The sequence below is a fragment of the Perognathus longimembris genome, chromosome 21 (genome assembly GCF_023159225.1).
Source record: "Perognathus longimembris pacificus isolate PPM17 chromosome 21, ASM2315922v1, whole genome shotgun sequence".
In the NCBI taxonomy this organism is placed as follows: domain Eukaryota; kingdom Metazoa; phylum Chordata; class Mammalia; order Rodentia; family Heteromyidae; genus Perognathus; species Perognathus longimembris.
The window spans coordinates 32773977-32793929 of NC_063181.1; the positions used below are offsets into that span (position 1 = coordinate 32773977).

A 19953-nucleotide genomic window follows, 5' to 3' on the forward strand; every position below is an offset into this window, starting at 1 on the left:
CTAATTTCAGAAAAACTGTTAAGTAAGGAATAAAAACTGGACTTTATGGGCAAGTCTAACCCAGAGTGTTCTTCAGAGTCATTTACCTATTAAAACAAGATAAAATGACTCCAAGCATGCTCTTATATGATCACTGACTTAAAACCAAGACTCACAGGCAAAATAACTCCCTGGAAATGTTCTATTAATTTGTATCAGTTTTCCTAAAAGGTTTTGCTTTGTCATCCTTAATATGATCACTGCTTTTATACTAGTAAATGGAGCAATTTTTCTATAAAAATTTAAAACAATCCAGGCGCCAGTGACTCACACTTGGAACCCTAGATACTCAGAAGTCTGAGATCTGAGGATCACAGTTTAAAGCCAGCCTGGGCAAAAAAGTCCTTGAGACTCCACCTCCAACTAGCAAAAAAGATGGACTGTAGGTGTAGCTCAATGGTAGCACACCAACCATGAAAGAGAGCTTGAGGCCGAGTTCAAAACCCAGTACCAAAAAAAAAAAAAAAAAAAAACCCAGTTTATTTTGTTATGTCTTAAAAGTTCTGAAACAGTCAGGTGCCTGTGGCTCACACTATATTCCTAACTGCTCAGAAGGCTGAGCTCTGAGGATTATGGTTCAAAGCCAGCCTGGGCAGGAAAGTGTGAGACTTATCTACAACTAAGCATGAAAAAAAAAAAAAAGGAGTGAAAGTGTGTGTCCAGTTATTACTTTGAGCAAAAAAGATCAGGACCAGCACACACACACACACACACACACAAAACAGTTCTGAAATATACTGACCTAATTAATGATTAGTACAGCCTTGATTCATACACTACCTTAAAGCAGCATTTCTTTAATTGTTGTGGATTAGGAAGACACTAGACTTTCCTCAGAAAAACACATATAAAATTTAGTACAGGGCTGGGGATATGGCCTAGTGGCAAGAGTGCTTGCCTTATATATATGAAGCCCTGGGTTCAATTCCTCAGCACCACATATATAGAAAAAGGCCAGAAGAGGTGATGTGGCTCAAGTGGCAGAGTGCGAGCCTTGAGCAAAAAGAAGCCAGGGACAGTGCTCAGGCCCTGAGTTCAAGGCCCAGGACTGGCAAAAAAAAAAAAATTAGTACAGAGCTCAAGGGTGTCGAAGATGCCATTTAAAAAAAATCTTATTTGAGGGCTGATTATGTAGCCCAGTGGTACAACAGTTGCCTAGCATGTGATAAACTCTGGGTCATTTCAAGGGTGTTTAGAAATTAAAAATTAAAAATATTACTTTAAACCAGGAGGCCTGTCATTAAAAAAAAAATGTCCCCATGGCTATTTACAAGTCCCAACCATTTTGTTGTTGGCAATACCAGGGTTTGAACACAGGGCCCAGAGCTTGGCTCTACCATTTGAGCCATGCCCCCAGTACTTTTTGCTTTAGTTATTTTTCAGGTAAGAGCTTGTCGGGCTTTTTGTGTAGTGAGGCTTTGACTTCAATCCTCCAACCACAGCTGAGATTACAAGCACATACCACCATGCCTAGCTTGTGCTTTGAGCAGGCTGGCCTTCAGTCCTCTTACTTCTGCTTCCCAAGTAGCAGGTATTACAGGTGTGGGCCCCTTTGACAGCTCCAAGACTTGAAATCATGAATACTGCCAGGAATAGCTTGGGTTAAAAAAAGAAAAGTCTGTAAATTATTCAAGAAACTGTTTTATAGAATAAGCTCATTTCTCAGAAACACTGGGAAACAAAGCTGTTTCTGCTACAGTGATCCTTTGAGAGTCACTAGTAATACTCCTATATGACAATCTGCCCTTGCCAGTTCTAACCTGACTTCTAAATAGGGTCCCTGCTTTGTCCACAAGCCCCAGACAAACATGATACTGCCTAGGGAAGGAGCAGAGTATTATTAAAAATTTTAATACTTGTACACGCTAGGCTCAGGTTGTTTCTTAGAATTTAGTAGATGTGTCTGTACGTGTGAGCAGTCCATGGCTATCAAAGAGGTTTAGAATGAAAGAGGGTCCCCTTGTCAAGATTTAGACAACCAAGCCGGGTGCCAGTGGTGCATTCCTATAACCCTAGCTACTCAAGAGGCTGAGATCTGAGGATTATAGTTCAAAGCCAGCCCAGCAGGAAAGTCCATGAGACTCTAATCTCCAATAAACTGCTCAGGAAAGGCTGGAATTGGCTCGAGAGTGCTAACCTTGACCACAAAGAGGCCCAGGGACAGCCCCCGGGCCCTGAGTTCAAGCCCCAGGACCAGGGAATCATAAATTAGCCAAGCACTCATGATGCACACTTGTAATCCTACCTACTCAGGCAGAGACATGAGCCAGCCCAGGCAAGAAAGTTCCTAAGGCATAGTTCTAATTAACCACCAAAACCCAAGAAGTGGAGATGTGGCTCAAGTGGAAGAGGGCAAGCCTTGAGAGAAAAAGCTATGGGAGAGCACCCAGGTAGGTCCTGAGTTCAAGCTCCAGTATACACACACACACACAGAGAGAGAGAGAGAGAGAGAGAGAGAGAGAGAGAGAGAGAGAGAGAGAGAGAGAGAGAAAATTAGAGATTCCCTGTTCTTTAGTTCTTGTCTTTAAATAAAACCTCATCAGCTACAAACTTTCCTGGGACTTCTTTACCTTGGCTTGGGTTCTTTGTAGCAGAATGGCATTCCCAGCCTAAAGTTCCCTGACTTTGTGTGTGTGTATGTGTTTAAGGTGTTCGTTTTTCTTTATAACAGAAATCCTAAAGCCCTGCTACTATCTCTAGCACATCTTCAATACAAACCAGGTAACAGAACTGTGGTTTTGTTAGATAATTTCTCTTTAAAGTAAGACACTTAATTGATGATTTCAGGTGTGATTCTCAGGAACAAGGTTTGACCGCCCCGACGGCGCACGATGAAAGAGAGCGTATCATTGTCCTTCACAGCCTCGATGACATCAGCTATGGTCCTAACAGGCTGCCCATTTATGCTGATAATTACATCGTGGTCTCTCAGCCCTGAGCTGGAGAAGAGAAACAAAGACCGTGAAACCATAAGGACAGTTTTCATTGTTCCCAGCTAGAATGCAGTGTATCTCTCTCGTGGCACTATTTTAAATAGCCCTAATCCTTCCAAATATGAGGGCTGTTTTCAGACATGCTTCCATATCATCTAGAGGACACCAGTCCTGATCAGCATCATAAAATGAATTTCCCATCAGACTCATATGCGAAGTTTATCCCTTCCGTTTGATGGATTTGATTTGGAATGGAGAGTTTAGGTTCTGGTTTCTGTCCATGTCTGACCTCTACTAACCTCAAGTCTCTAGTCTCACCATCAGAAGGGCAAAGCCAACCCTACATTTTCCACAGGCACTCATCTCCCACTCAGTCTGACTGGGATGGCCCTTAGTTTAAGGATCTGGAGAATAGCTTGAGCAGCCTAATGGACATTCTGCTTCCAGTTCATCAAAAGCTAGTCAGCCCCCCCAGGAGAAAATAGTTAAAGCTCTGGCTTTAGCTTCTCTTCACCAAAACTGTGATTATATTTAGGCTCTTATCATGTTTGCTTCATATAGAATATTTATTCTAAACACAAAAGCTAGCTCTAAAAACAAAATGGCATAAATATAGGGCCGGGTGAATGATTTTGTCTTCAAGTGAAACAATGGACTGAAAAAGGATCATCAAATTTAAATGGCTCCAGGCAAGATTGTTTAAGAGAAATGAGAAGCTGAAGAAAAATGACAGTGTGGTAGGATTAACCAATATACCTTTATTTCCCCTAGTTCTGGGGTTTGACCTCTGGGCCTGGGCACTGTCTATGAGCTCCTTTTGCTCAAGTCTAGCATTCTACCATTTGAACGACAGGTCCATTTCCAGATTTTTCTGTGATTAATTGGAGGTAAGAGAGACTCACAGAATTTCCTTCCCAGGCTGGCTTGGAACCGCAATCCGCAGATCTCAGCCTCCTGGGTAGCTAAGATTATATGTGTAAGCCACTAGTGCCCAGCTGACATATGACAATGTGCCATTTATAAAGAAATAGGACTGGGCACCTGTGACTCGTACCTGTAATCCTAGATACTCAAGAGGCTGAGATATGAAGAACATGATTTGAAGTCAGCCTGGGTAGAAAAGTTCCTGAGATTCTTACCTCCAATTAACCAGCAAAAAGCCAGAAGTGGAGTTGTGGTTCAAGTGGTAAAACACCAGCCTTGAGCAAAAAAAAACCCAAGTAAGAACATGTCCCTGAGCTCAAGGCCCAGTACCAGCACAAAAGCAATAATAAAAAAGAAACAGAAAGGTCCGTGGGTGTGATCTGGGGGGAGAAAATGTGCTTTGCATGTATGAATCCCTGGCTTTGATGTCCAGAACTGAAAAAGAAAGAGGAACTTTAAAGCAAGAACATGTGAGAGAGAGAGCAAAACAGGCCTTTAGAACAAAGGTGGACAGCTTCCGAACATGACTGGCGACTTGGTGAGCAAAGAAAGAACTTAATTCATAGCAAGCATGAGTAGGAAAACAGAACAAAAAAGGAACCTGTGAACTGTTATTGAGTACCTACTATGTGTCAGATCTGAGGATTGGCTTGTGTGGGATAAAGGGCTGGAGACACAACTTGTAAAAGAACAAGTGGACTTGATGTTGGGCCTTTCAGGCCTGAAAACCCATCTTCTTGCTGGCACCCCTAGCTCACAGCTATAGCCCTAGCTACTCAGAAGGCTGAGATCTGAAGATTGTGGTTCAAGACCAGCCTGCACAGGAAAGTCCATGACAACCTTACCTCCAATTAACCACCCCAAATCCAGAAGTAGAGCTATGGATCAACTGGTAGAGTGCCAACCTTGAACAAAAAAGCTAAGGGACAGTGCCCAGACTCTGAATTCAAACTCCAGTACTCTCCTCTGCCCCCCAATCACAACATCTTCTTGCCACGAAACCAACTCTGACTCTCAGAAACTGGAAAACATCCACAAAAGCAGAATCATTACAGAGGGGTCCCTATCCCTGATGTCTGAACTGCCAGGCAAGCTAATTAACCTCTGCTTCCACAGGGCTAATCCCCCTGTAAAATAATACATATAACATAAAACTGTTGGTGGCCCACACAAATATGTAAAACACTTTAAATGTTGTCTGCGATTAGTGAATACTTCCTAAGTGCCAGCTGTTATCACTGTAATTATTATCCTCACTATTCAGTATAAGTGGTGAAAACCAGAAAGGATAAAGTCCTTTATGCAATAACTTCCAGCAGTAACCCTCACGTTCTAGCTACTAACAGTTGACATGTTAAAATGTTAAAAAATACAGACTGGCCAGAGGTGTGCAGTTCAGGAGGAGAGTAAGCACCTCAGATGGAAAGGCCCTGCATTTGATCCCCAGCACTGCAAAATTAATGAATAATAATAAAAAAATATGGGCTGGAAATATGACCTAGTGGTAGAGTGCTCGCCTCGTATACATGAGGCCCTGGGTTCGATTCCTCAGCACCACATATATAGAAAAAGCCAGGAAGCAGCTCTGTGGCTCAAAGTGGTAGAGTCCTAGCCTTGAGCTAAAGAGCTCAGGGATAATTCTCAGGCCCAGAGTTCAAGACCCACAACCAACAAAAAAATAAATAAAAATAAAATGTAGAAAAAGCCAGAAGTGGCGCTGTGGCTCAAGTGCTAGCCTTGAGCAAAAATAAACCAGGGACAGTGCTCAGGCCCAGAGTTCAAGCCCCAGAGCTGGCAAAAAATAATAATATGTGTTATTATTAATGATTATATGTAATTATTAAGTATTGTTGATAATAGCAAATCATGGCAAATTATAATTATATTTGATGTTATATAGAATTATATAACATTGGTATATGGTATATTGCTTTATTATAATTGTCATAAATAATGATCAATAATTAATTGTCAATCATTGTTAATAATTGTAGGTAATTGTTACTACTAATGGTAATAATTTATTTTTAGTAGTTTTGGTATTATTGGTGGTGGTGGTAGTGATGGTACATACTTAAAATCCTAGCACTCAGGAAACTAAGGCAAAAGGATCAAAATTTCAAGACCAACTTGGGCTACATAGTGAAATTATTCCTCAAAAAAAAAAAGAAGAAGAAAAATACACTGAGTTAGTGGAGGTTGGCAGGTGAGCCTGTGACTCGGCTTCTCTGCCTTTCACTCCAGCTGTTTCCAGTGGTTCCACACATTTGAGTAACAACAACTTAAGAAGCTAAATGGAGTCACTTTGGACTGGGACCAGAAGTTAAAAATATAGAGTTGGGGGAGGAGCAAGGCAGGAACCAGGGAAGTCTAGAAAAGTCTATGATAAGCCAAACTTAGTAACATGAGACCTAACACAGCCATGCTGGACTGTTGGTACCTATTTCTTTGCCTCTGTAAAAGAGTTACCACCAGCTAAACAGATGACTGAGCTCTTGAAAAATAAAAACATTTAAAGGTAGGGACGAAGTGTGAGGCCCAATAAAATATTTTCAGGAGATCCACCTCTTCCTAATAATAAATGTTCCCAAACAACATTTAATAACATCTTTGGGGACTGTTCCAGCCTTTGATTTATGATATAGGTCTTAGCTCTGACTTATGCTGTCATCTGAGTTCAAAAAAATGATGTTGTAGAAAATCTATATTCAATATATACTAAGATGTTTAATTCCCTGGATCCTTCCATTCCTATTTATTTACCTATTTCAACTACTTAATATTTGTTATTAATACTTAATAATGATTGATTACTTAATGAGTTATAATTACTAAGCAGTAATTACTAATGAAAAGCAAAATTTAGGGGCTAAGATGTAGCTCAGTGGTAAGGCACTTGCCTAGCATATACAAAGCTCTTAATTCCCTCCACTGAAGAAAAGAAAAAATTAGATTTGGTAATTGTTAGTAAAATAAACTTGGATTGTTTACTCATATCAGTATTGTTCAATACAAACTACAGATGTCACTTGAATTTTTCTAGCAGACATTTATTTTATTGTAAGCAAAGCTAGGCACTGTGGTGACTCATGCCTATAATCCTAGACACTCAGGAGGCTGAGATCTGAGGATCCCAGTTCAAAGCCAGCCTGGGAAGAGAAGTCCCTGAGACTCTTATTTCTAATTAATCACCAAAAACCAGAAGTAGAGCTGTTGCTGAAGTGGTAGAGTGCTAGCCATAAGCAAAACAAAAAAAAGTCCAGGATAGAACCCAGGGCCCGAGTTCAAGCCCTAGGACTGGCACCAAAAAAATGTAAGCAAATGGAATTAATTTTAATAAGGTACCTTATTTAATTCAGTATACCTAAAATATTATTATTTATGTGCAATATTTTATCATTTGAATGTGTACTAGTCCTGGGGATTGAACTCAGAGCTTGAGTGCTGAGGGCTGGTGCTCTACCACTTGAACTACAGCTTCACATCCAAACTTTTTGGTAGTTAATTGTAGATAAGAGTCTCACAGACTTTCCTGACCAAGCTGGCTTTGAACTGTGATCTTCAGATCCCAGCCTCCTAAGTAGCTAGGGTTATAGGCATGAGCCACCAGCAGCCAACAATACTATATAATTTTTGATAACTATTTTACAATGTTTCATGTAAGTCTTTGAAATCTACTCAAAACAACACACATGCCCAGCCTATAATCCTAGCTACTCAGGAGACTGTGATCTGAGGATTCCAGTTCAAAGCCAGCCCAAGCAGACTAAAGACTCAACAAGCAAAAAGCCAGAAGTGAACTATGGCTCAGTGGTATAGTGTCAGTCTTGAGTAAAAAAGCTAAGGGACAGCACCTGGCCTCTAAGTTCAAGTCCCAATACTGGCACCAAAAATCAAAAGACAAAAAAAAAAGCGCCCAATTTTCTGTTATATATGATGATTTCTTATGCAATGCAGTACTTAAAGTGCATAAAATTTTAAATTCTGTTATTGATTCATGCTGACAGAGCAACTATCTATCATGGCACTCATTTAGAAAGAACTGAGGAAGTTGGGCACAGGCCTGATCTCCACTTACCTCTCAGCAGCTGTTCCTGGAATCACTTCATAAACAAAAACCCCAGAGCTCACATCAGGGAAATCCGGATCTTGCCTTTTCATGTCTTGTAGAAGGCTAGAAGGAAGAAGGTTGGCAAAGACAAGCAGGTGAAAGCCTGGAACTCCAAGGAGCATAGCCTATCTGTTCCTCTCAGGAGCACAGCCTCTTCCACTGGAGTCTCACAGGCACCCAAGATCCCATCCAACCAATCACAGTCATTGCCCATCCAACCAATCACAATCATTGCCCATCCAACCAATCACAATCATTGCCCATCCAACCAATCACAATCATTGCCCATCCAACCAATCACAATCATTGCCCCCTACATGCAATTGGATCCTCTAAGCTGAATCCTAGAATCCTTGGACAAGACAGGTAGAGGCAGAGTCAACCCTGTAACAAAATTTCTGATCAGTAGTCTGTTCAGGCTGCAGCATAAATGTTGTAGCTTTGCTGTAAAGACCATCCATCTTGTTATGGCTTTTGTGTCTGACATAGCAAATGCATGCTTACTTCAGCGTGAGGGGCAGCATTCTCAAACCCAGGTACTTCTTCGGCAAAGGAGCCTTTCCTGGAAAGGGAAATTAGAGAGTGTGACTCACAACAAAGCTTCTTTGTTTCTGGCAGAGCTTAAAAGACAACAGACATGAAGAATCTCTGTGATTATAGCCACCCTTATACAGTGTCTACAATGAAATAATGCTTTTAAGAACATTTGTCATCAGCACAGCCACACCCAAGGCCAAAGTGTTCATTTCTACACTGGTTTAATCCAAGCATGTCTGAGTACAGCTCACACTTGATTTGGACCAGTCCCACAACATGGTCACCCAAACCAGTGTTACAGTATCTGAGATCCAGTGATCCAGAAACAGTAGAGAAATCAAACAGGTCAGGCACTAGTGGCTCACGCCTGTAATCCTAGCTCCTCAGGCAGCTGAGATCAGGCAGCTGAGCCCCAGTATTGGAGAGTGTGCACGCACAAACAACTCCCATGCTCTTCACCTTTCAATTGGCGCTCGTGGTATTCTGACAAGAACTGTCTAATCCGATCTGAAGGAATTGCAAAAGAGATTCCTGCAGTCACTTTCAGTGTGTTTATGCCAATCACATCTCCATCCTGACAAGAAAGGAGCCATCATTGAGTCATGAAGCTTTGAAAAATCAGAACAAACAAAGGAAAAGAGGGAAACCAGTCACTTAGGGGCAGAAAACCAAGGTAAGAGGAAATTTGCACTTCTTCCCCAGATGGTCAACTCTAATCAGAGGCCTGTGCTCCTGCAGCCCAGATGTCAGCAACAGATGTTACATTGCAAGGAGCTCCTCGGGCAGCACAGAGACAGGAGGGAGCTTTCTAAGGTACACTTCATTCAGGGCTAAAGGGTCAAGGCCGCTCAGGATTTTCTTTTCAATCTCCAGATCGTTTTTCCTTTATTAAGATACATCAGGTGTTTTTTAATGAGCCACAGTTTATTATATTTTGACACAAATAAGAGGACAAGGAATATTTGCCTTTTTAGTACTGAAATGAAACTAAAACATGAAAGATAAGAAAACTTTTGGATACTCAGCAATGCTGTAGTGAAACTATTCAGAAGAACTAGGAAAAAAAATGACATTTAGAAGCAAAGGTCAGTTGGATTGAAGTTATGAGGTAGAAAAATCTTGTCTTCTTCCTGCCCTTCACTCTTGTTCAGATTTTGTCAGGTACTGGGAAGGCTAGAAAGGGGATTTCTGATCATATTAAAATACAGATTGTAATTCAGTAGACCTGGAATGTGATCAAAATTCTGTGTTTCACTTATACTCTAGTGAACCCATTGTCTAATGGGGAAGGCAGGCATAAATAACTGCATGCAATATTGCAAATAAGAAGCACCCAGTAAGCTGGAGATATAGCTCATCTGTAGAACACTTGCCTAGCATGTGCAAGGGCTTAAGTTTCAGTCTAGCACGGCCCTTCTTCCAAAGAAAGCAAATATAATATTTGAAACAAAATATAATATTTGAAACAAAAGCAGTCACCTCCAAGAATTTCCAAGAGACAACAGTCTCGTATATGTGTGTATGTATATGTATGTATATGCATACATATATAGTATACATATGTATGTGCATCTGTATTGTATATATGTGTATGTGTACACATACACATATATACATATATTTGAACTACTGGCTTTTCAAAAGTGCTGCATAAAACTTAAGAATACAATACAGCCAGACCATGGTGGCTCACACTCCTAATCCTGTTTACTCAGGAAGCTGAGACCTAAGGACCAAGGTTCAAAACCAGCTCGGACCCAGAGTGGTAGAGAACATCAACCTTGAGTGAAAAGGACAAGTGAGAGTGCAAAGCCCTGAGTTCAAGCCCCATAATGGTTGGTGCGTGAGCACATATACAGAGGGAGAGAGAGAGACAGAGACAGAGACAGAGAGACAGAGAGAGAGAAGAGTAAAATGAATGACAGAACAATGGGTTCTGGTTGTGGCTTCTCGATCACCTATCAGCATGTCATGACTAAAAACTTGCACAGACCACATAATTTAATTTTCATTTTCAGCAGAGGGACAGTTGATCATATGCAAAAGTAGGCAGTCTTCATGACATGCACAGTTGATCATTTGGCATGAATTTAGATTTACTAAGGGTTTGGGTAATTATCTAATGAAAGCAGAAAGGAAGAGGAAAACCTGGAAGTAAATCAGAACCCAAACTCCGGTGCTCTTAGTAAGATGACAAATCTATCACAAGTCATGAATGTTTACTAAATCATTTCCTTAAGACCCAAGAATTAAAGGGCATCATTGCATAACTCTACGCAAGAATGACACCCAACCCTGCACCACAGAGTTCAGAAAGTCTTTGAAGGTTAAGAAGAAACATGAAATAGCAAAGAAAATAGCCACTTACCAAGTTTACCAGAGGCCCTCCAGAGTTCCCGTGCTAAAGACAAGAAGTTCACAATGCCATCAGTAAGGTGAGCAAGTGCATTTCCCCGTGTCATGTACATGAGCCTTCCAGGGGGAACTTCCAGACGCAGCCTGCTCTAGAATGCTCCCACCAAGGCAGGGAAGAGCATGCCACCTGCCATCACCGACATTGATGTCCCCAACACTGACTGTCACCAAGGCAGGGAAGAGCATGCCACCTGCCATCACCGACACTGATGTCACTGGAGGCAAAGACAAGCAGCAAAAGGACCCCACTTTCTGCAGCAGTGTGACCTCCCTTAGAGACCATCAGGTGACATGAAGGCCAGGACCACATCAAGCAAGTTCAGTTGTAACAATGTGGTAACCTATTCCTTTCATGGTCAATCAGAGGCTCCTTTTTACTAGATCCTGACAATATCTTTTTTTAAAGATTTTTAAAATTTTATTATAAAGATGATGTACAGAGGGGTTACAGTTACAAAAGTCAGGTAATGATTACATTTCCTTTTGAACAGTATCATTTCCTCCTTTGTTCTTTCCTGGCTTTTCCTCTCCCAACTCTCCTCCCCACACCGACCCCCCCCCAAGTTTTATAGTTCATTTCCAACTTACTGTCTAGTGGGTTTCACTGCTGAATTGGTTCACCTTTGCCCCACCATTTCTGTGCTTTCCCTCCCCTTCCCAAATCACATAAACTTACATACAAAGCAAAGGGTACAGAAATAAAAAAAAAACAACAAAAGAGAAACAAAAAAGGAAAAAGACCCCACAAACAGTACAATAAAAAATCTCGTTGCCAGTATCTTTTGAGCTAGAGGTAGACTTCCTGAAACAACTTACATTAATGATGGCATCTGTTTGAATATAGTCCATGTCGGAATCTTTCAGCCCCAGCTCCTTGCCTCCTCGCTGGGTAGTGCTAACAATCCCCGCAGTCACAGTGTTCTGCAGAGAAAAAGGGCTGCCCAAGGCCACCACGAACTCACCAGCCCGAAGGTCAGATGATCTTCCCAGTAGCAATACTGGAAGGTCAGTCTGCAAAGAGGGAAGAGAATGTCAAAAAAGACAGAATAAATCAAGAGCAGAATCCATCTTGGGGCATTTATCTCAGAAGCACCCTCTTGTACAGGTTTTTGACTGCCTTCTATTTCTTCCTCTCAGTCCAATACCATCAAGAAGTCTTGTTCAGAGGATCAAGATTACTTCTAAAATGGAAAATAATTGTTCTGTAGAAATCACTATTAGTAAACTGCCAGGGAAGTAATTGATGAACATTAGCAATTCACTTAGCAATATTCCAGCTCCAAAGTTTATAGTCAAAGTGAATCAGCCACAAACAGGAAAGGAAGCACCCAGGATAGTACTTCTCAAACTGCAATCTGCACACAAAACAGCTGATTCCAATTCAAATCTACTCACGTAGCTCTTCTCAGGTAGATCTCCATGGAGTCTAAGATCCCCTCCCCTTCTCTTGTGTGCCCATACTGGGACTTGAACTCAGGGCCTGTCTCCCTTAGCTTTGTTTTCCCTACTCAAGCTGGCACTCAACCTGTGAGCCACAGTTCTACTTCTGACTTTTTGATGGTTAATTGGAGATAAAAGTCTTACAGACGTGCCCATCTGAGCTAGTTTTGAATCAGGATCCTCATATGTCAGCCTCCTGGGTAGCTAAGATTAGCGGTGTAAACCACCCATGCCCAGCTAGAGAGACTGCATTTTCTAAAAAGCCTTTGGACTGGCTGCTAATGTCCCTGACACGCAGATCATCCTTTGTACAACGAAGGACCTCAAAGCATTCCTTAACAGCAGTGAGCCCACTACAATAATTCAATAAGTCAAGCAGAGAAATGATTTTCTTAGAAATAGCGTCTGTAGAGGAAGTCACAGAATAAGAAAAAAAATTGTTAGAGATATACAGGCAGTCATAAAAGAAAATTATTAAGTGAATTATTAAGCCAGACCCAAAGAAATATAGGTTGCATGGTTTTCCTCATTTGTTGTAACTAGAAAGTGCCTGTAAATCTACTTGTAAACACAAAAGAGTGCCTATAAATCTACAGGTGAAAGACAAAAAATACACTTGTACATGATAAATTATACAGGACTCTAGATATCCATACACTGAGGCCAATGGAAGATATTCTTAGGAGAGGATCACAAAGGCTCAATAGCTATGTGCGTGTGATCTTATAAAATGATGTTTATCAAAATGAACTCCAAGGGGCTGGGAATATGGCCTAGTGGCAAGAGTGCTTGCCTCGTATACATGAGGCCCTGGGTTTGATTCCCAAGCACCACATATACAGAAAATGGCCAGGGGCGCTGTGGCTCAAGTGGCAGAGTGCTAGCCTTGAGCAAAGAGAAGCCAGGGACAGTGCTCAGGCCCTGAGTTCACAGCCTAGGACTGGCAAAAAAAAAAAAAAAAATGAACTCCAAGAGATGGAAGCAAAAGGTTTTATGTTACTTTGCTTCTTGTTTTCTTTTTCTCCTTTTTGCTGTTTTTTATTTGTGTACCTTTTGTCTTATATGTAAGTTTATCTGTTTGAGGGAGGGTAAGAGAGAGTACAGAAATGGTGGGACAAAGGGTGAACAAATGCAGCAGTGATACTCACTAGACATTATGTGGAAAATGAACTATATAATTTGTGGGTGGAGATGGGAGAGAAAAACTGGGAGACAATGAGGGAAGAGGCGACACTGTTCAATAAGAAATGTGCTCATTACCTGACGTATGTAACTGTAATCCCTCTGTATATCACCTTTACAATAACAAAAAAAGAAAAATAAACAGAAGAAAGCAGAAAAAAAAGCATATATACCAGATGGAAAAGATGTTGTATAATGAGATGAGAAAGAGGCTATTGAGAGTCCTCAAGTACACATTCTGAGTGGGCTCTTTCTCGGTGGGCTCTGCACTACTTACATTGGGCTCGATCTTAATCAGGGCAAGGTCCAACTTATGGTCAATGTCTTTGACAACGGCTTCATACTGGGCCCCACTCTGGAGCTCCACCTGGATCCGCTGCTGGTTGGTGAGGACATGAGCATTGGTAACAATGAGCCCATCCTCAGACACTATGAAGCCAGAACCACTGGAAGAGGGGATCTCCTGGTTGCTCAGAGGGGACCTGTCTCCAGAAAACAATAGTATAAGCAGAGGGAGGGAAAACCAGGGGATCCAGCTTCTGTCTGAGAACCCCGGGGGGCCTTATGTTTGTTAAACAGTTCTCCATCATAGTTTCCCAGACATTTTATTCCCCCCCCCCCTCTGTATTTTCATGGTCTCCATGAACAAATGAACTGCATGCTATGTGCCCTGGTCATCTCTTTAAACATGACTGAGAGTGGGCGGAACTTCGGTCTTCCACTGTCTCCCTGCTTCGGGAAGAGTCCGTGCAGCAACCTGTGTGTGTCCTGCTGCAAAGAGGCCAGACCTCGCAGTAATGCTGCAGGCCACAGTGGGCCTATGCCACAGTATCAAGTACCCACACAGGTTGGACATTCAACCGGGTCTGATTCTGGCTTAGTTTCCACTAGCAACTGGTCTATAACACAGGACTCTGGCTCAAGATCTCCTGGCATGTAAGCAATGAGGGCTGGGGCAGATCACCGCGAGGTGCTGTCCACTGGCCTCCTCCATTTGGCCCGTGAGACACACGGGCAAAAGAAGCTCCAAGCACCTAACCTCACAGGGGTAGCCCAGACTGGGAAGTCAGGATCCTTTTTGTGGCGCCCTTTGGCTAGATAACCTTCTTTGTTACTTTCTTTTGCAGTGCCAAGAATGGAACCTAAGGCCTAGTGCAGGCTAAGCAAGGGCTCTACCCAGGAGCCACGTTCCCATCAGGTTGTTTCAGTCCAGGTCGGGGGAGGGGGGTCTGTTGTAAACCACCATCGGGTTCTGGAGTTGGGGGGGGGGACTCCGAAGCAGGCAATGCGCCCCCCCCCCGCGCGCTTTACCTGCGGAACAGCTGCAAGTGAACCACGGCGGGGGCCACCTTCTCCACCACCGAGGCGATGAAGTTGTACTTGCTGCGGAGTCGGCCTGCGCTCTGGCTCCCTGTGAAGAAATGCTCCTTGCTTGGGGGCAGGGGCGCCTGGCTCCCATGCAAGTCAGAAATCACACTTCAAATCTCTCTCGGAGGCCGCCCCCTCCCCGCTGCTCCCCTTCTCTCCCCACGCTCCTAAGGGGTGACAGGAGCCCCCTCCCCCTCCCTGCACCTGTGCCGTGGGACACCGAGTGAGGACGAAACGTTACACTGGGGAAGGAGGAGGAAGCGTCGGGCAGATAAAGTGAAGGAGCAGGGATCAAAGCCGCCTTGAAGTCCTGGGCAAGTGAAGCCTGATGAGTGCAACTGCCGTGGAGAGGAATGGCGGCGCGTAAGTGTGTGTGTGTGTGTGTGTGTGTGTCCGGGTGTGCCTGTGTCTTGGGGTCTGGCCCCCTGGGTTTCCTGCCCAAGGCTGGCACACTTCCACTCCGTCCGCAGCTCCGCGTTGGGCTCCGTGCCGGTGGAACCGCACATCCTCAGCTCTCCGCCTCCAGAGTAGCTGGTTACAGGGCGGGGATGGGGGGCGCGCGCGGCCCCCACGCTCACCTGGAGCCCCGCAGCCGCCCTTCTGCACGGGCACGGCCGGGAGCGCGCCGCGGAGGCGCGCCGCGCGGTTCTCGGCTCGGAGCGCGCACAGGCTGGGGTAGGTGCGCCCGTCGCTGCCGCACACGGCCGCGCCGCTCTCCGGGCAGCCGCAGGTGCCCAGCCCGCGCGCCGCCCCCCGGCTCCCGGCGGAAGGGCTGGCGGCAGTGCAGCCCCAGGGCGCACGGCCGGCCCCGGGGCCCGCCGCAGGCCTCGCCCTCGGCCGCCGCGCAGACCCGGCAGCAGCGGCAGCGGTCGAGCACCGGCGCCGTCCCCGCCGAGCAGGTGGGCAGAGGCGGGCAGCGCGTGGGGTCGCAGGCCTCCGGACAGGGCCTCCTGGCCTCCACCCGGAGCTCCGGCCGCGGGAGCAGCAGCAGCCACAGCAGGAGGAACCGTCCCAGCCCCGCGGGCTGCAGCAGCGGGCCGCGTGGCATGCTCCCTGCCCTCTAGGCTTCCACGCCCTTCCCGGCCCCGTGCCGCCTCTGCCAGCCTCCAGGGCTTTAAGGGGCAGAGCCTGGCACACACCAGTCCATCCCCAACGCCCGTCCCACCCAGGCCCGGACCACCCCAGGGCAGTGACCCCTCAGCAGGGACCTGCCTCGTGAACCCCATTAAAGCCAGTCACGACGCAGACCACGTGCAGTGCCCCCCTCCCAAGGGCAGAAGGAAAACACACAACCTCATTTCAAGATTTCACATGGTTTATTACAAAACAAGCAACAAAACGAGCTGAGAAAATTATTTGTTGCTACATACCAATTAAAAGATCACATAGAATGAGGAGTCTGCTTCCCTGCACCCGCGTGGGGTGCCTTTCACACGAGAAACATGACTGCCGGGCAAGGAGGGGGCTCGCCCTGTGTGCTTTGCCAGCTGCTCGCTTTATTCAAACTTCATCTGGTATGCGTGACTGTAATTGACGCCTGCGGGCAATAGCAGACAGAGGGTGGAGGGGATGTTGGTTAATATAGATAACCTGTCCAGCTCTGGCAGGCTCCAAGTTAAACAAAGCTAACTCAAGAAACTCCCTTTCAAGGGTGTACCACACTGCCCTGTGCCTGTTTATCCACTTAACATAAAAAAAACAACCTATCAAGTCCTACCGCTCAGCTATTTCACGATGCATCGTACAGTACATATCAGTGTAGATTTATATTCAGAAAACAAAAACTTGCTCTAGGTAAACTAAGAAGCTGGAGCTTAAATCAACTTTCACAGGAGTTTAGCACTGGAGCTAGAACGGACCACCACTATTTTGACCTAAGGTCACTCTCCAAACTACTTTTACCACATGCACTTGACCTTTATGTAAAACAAGTCCATTAAAGCTTTCAAGAATAACTGATGACAGGCAGTTCGCTACAGATAAACTACCTGAAATACTGTTTCACAAACTGATGAAGAAGTAAGAAGCCTTATTGGAAGAGCCAACTGTGAGATAGTTTTCATTCCACAAAGAAAATACTACAACCACAGCAATAGCCCTTCAGATGTATTTCAGAGCCTATGCACTTGACTGCTAACTGCACTCCCTTCCTGTTTTGTTCTTTTGGGTGCCTTTGCATACATTTGAAACTCAATGCTTCAATCATATAGGCACCATCTTCTGTTCACATTAAAACACTGGCAGGCCAGGCATGCTGGCATCCCCTGTAATCCCAGCACTCAGGAGGCTGAAGCAGGAGGATTATGAGTTTAAAAACCAACCTGGGGGGCTGGGGATATGGCCTAGTGGCAAGAGTGCTTGCCTCGTATACAAGAAGCCCTCGGTTCGATTCCCCAGCACCACATATACAGAAAATGGCCAGAAGTGGCGCTGTGGCTCAAGTGGCAGAGTGCTAGCCTTGAGCAAAAAGAAGCCAGGGACAGTGCTCAGGCCCTGAGTCCAAGGCCCAGGACTGGCAAAAAAAACACAAAAAACCAACCTGGGCTACACAGAGAGATCTTGTCTGAACAAACAAATAAACAAAACCAACCAAACAAGCAAAGAGACTATGATAAAATTTTTTTCCCCTGAGAGAAATATGGACAGAAAAGAAACTCTGAGGGCTGGGAATATGGCCTAGTGGCAAGAGTGCGTGCCTTGTGTACATGAAGCCCTGGGTTCGATTCCCCAGTACCACGTATATAGAAAATGGCCAGAAGTGGCGCTATGGCTCAAGTGGCAGAGTGCTAGCCTTGAGCAAAAAGAAGCCAGGGACAGTGCTGAGGCCCTGAGTCCAAGGCCCAGGACTGGCCAAAAAAAGAAAGAAAGAAAAAAGAAAAGAAACTCTGAAAGATTTGAGAATGTAAATGATTTTTAAGCTGCATAGAAGACAATTCTATTTTTTGGATATTGGAATTACATGAACAATGACCTCACTTGGAATTCCTAAGTATTCATACTAATGAATCCTTGAAAGTTCTTGTTTTCTCATTATGAAAATAAAAGGTGAATTGTGTATTATCTAGCACATTTTTCAATAGACTTTGCTGAATATGAAATCAATCAGCTTACGAAAATGACCAATTAATTTAGCAATAGTAATTACTACTAGAAGATTACGAGCAGGGAATTTATGTTAAAAAGAGAAATGGCAGATTGTGACAACTTAAAAACACCAAAAGATGACATCATTTCCATGAGTCAGGGAATGTTTAAAGACATTTCAAAAGTTCTTAATTTATTTGCATTGATTTCACGTCTCACATTGTGCAGTTCCATGGACTAAGTAAATAATGTTCTGAAGGAAAATCTGAAGATAAAACCAGAGATAAGAGGCTTTAGGAATTTGTAACAGCTTTTTTAAATCAGGCTACTTAAAGCAGACTCATACATACATAACTCCCAAACCAAGAATTTCTGAAGAGAAAAAAAAAAAAGTACTCAGAGTTTATTTTTAAAGAGAGGGAAATCCAGGAGCATGGGAACAAACAAGTACAGGACAGCTGTGTCCCAGAAGGCAGGGTAACCCTCCTTCCCACCTGCAAGGCACTGACATCTCCGTATGCTTTCTCATCTGCCTCAGGGAGCAACACAGAAGGAACAGGGATTTGCTTATTTAAAACCAATTCCCTTTCCAGGCACCAGTAGCTCACACCTATAATCCTAGCTACTCAGGAGGCTGAGATCTGAGGATCTCCATCTAAAGCCAGCCTGGGCAGGAAAGTCCATGAGACTCTCATCTCTAACCAACCACCAGAAAAGCCAGAAGTGGCGCTGTGGCTCAAGTGGCAGAGCACTAACCTTGAGTTAGAAAAGCTCAGGGACAGCACCCTGACCATGAGTTCAAGCCTCAGGACTGGCACTGGAAAAAAGAAAAAAAAATGCTTCCCTTATTCTTTTCCAATAATTTCTAATTAAAATATAATTCATTGACCTAGCTGATGAAAGTTTCAAGTTGAAATGAGTTCCATTCTCTCTCATCAGGAAACCTTCAGAAGTCTCTGGTAGCAATTCCCTCCAGAAGTTGCAGAGATAAATCTCCCAAGGACACTGGAAATAATACCTCATCCAATGGAAGAGCACACCCTAAAGCTGGGCTAGGAAAGCCAATCTTCTCAGCCTTTCACAGACCCAGGCAATTTTGAGCCAGCAACTTAAAGTCTCTCATTCAATGTCTTTATGCCATTTTGTAGTCCTTAAAAGAATTATTATCCCAAGAGTAGCTTTTATCTGCCCAGTGGTAAGTACAGCATTAGATTACAGGTTTGACCATGCAAGTGCATGGGTAACAGGAAGAGAGAAAAAAAGCAATCAACAGGCACCCAATATACAACACTATTAGACAAATGCTGTCCAGTTCAATAGAGGATTGTCAAGGCAAGGAGTCAAGACAGTCTGCCTCCACCAAAACAAAACTTTCTCCTTTCTGGAAAAATGTGGATCAAAAACACTTAGGAGAGCCAGGTGCTGGTGGCTCATGCCTATAAATCCTAGCTACTAAATATGCCAAGATCTGATGATCATGGTTTGGAGCCAGCCTAGGCAGGAAAGTCCGTGAGACTCTCATCTCCAATTAACCAGCTACAACCTAGAAATAGAGTTTGTGACTAGCTTTGAACAGAAAAAGCCACAAAAGGCTCTGAATTCAAGTCCTAGTACTAGTGAACCAAAAGCCAAAACCTAGCAGGATGAACTAACATCCATCTCTCCTCAGCATCTACTTTCAAGCGAGTCTAAACCTCTGAGCTAGAGACCAACCTGTACCCCATGTGACTGACCACACACTTATCAAATAACAGTTTGAGAACCAACATCTGTGTTCTCCATGTCATAACATTTCACACTAATAAACCATGCTTGGGGCCTGACACAGAATTAGACTGTTTCCCACGTCTACAGCTGTGGGAGTCACCGAGCAACAAGAGGAAAACAGTAATCCACAAAACTCGCTGGAATTGAAGTATC

At 43.9% G+C, this 19953-nt stretch overlaps 1 protein-coding gene across 1 annotated transcript; it reads right to left on the reverse strand.

The window, feature by feature from the left end:
* Positions 1-2609: 2609 nt before the first annotated feature.
* Positions 2610-15997, reverse strand: Htra4 (HtrA serine peptidase 4). The gene is given in 10 exon segments (XM_048330934.1): positions 2610-2978; positions 7975-8070; positions 8512-8569; positions 9004-9118; positions 10913-10945; positions 11776-11970; positions 13859-14063; positions 14893-14992; positions 15528-15681; positions 15683-15997. Coding segments are annotated over 10 exon segments (1440 nt in total). The 3' UTR covers positions 2610-2809.
* Positions 15998-19953: the final 3956 nt, after the last annotated feature.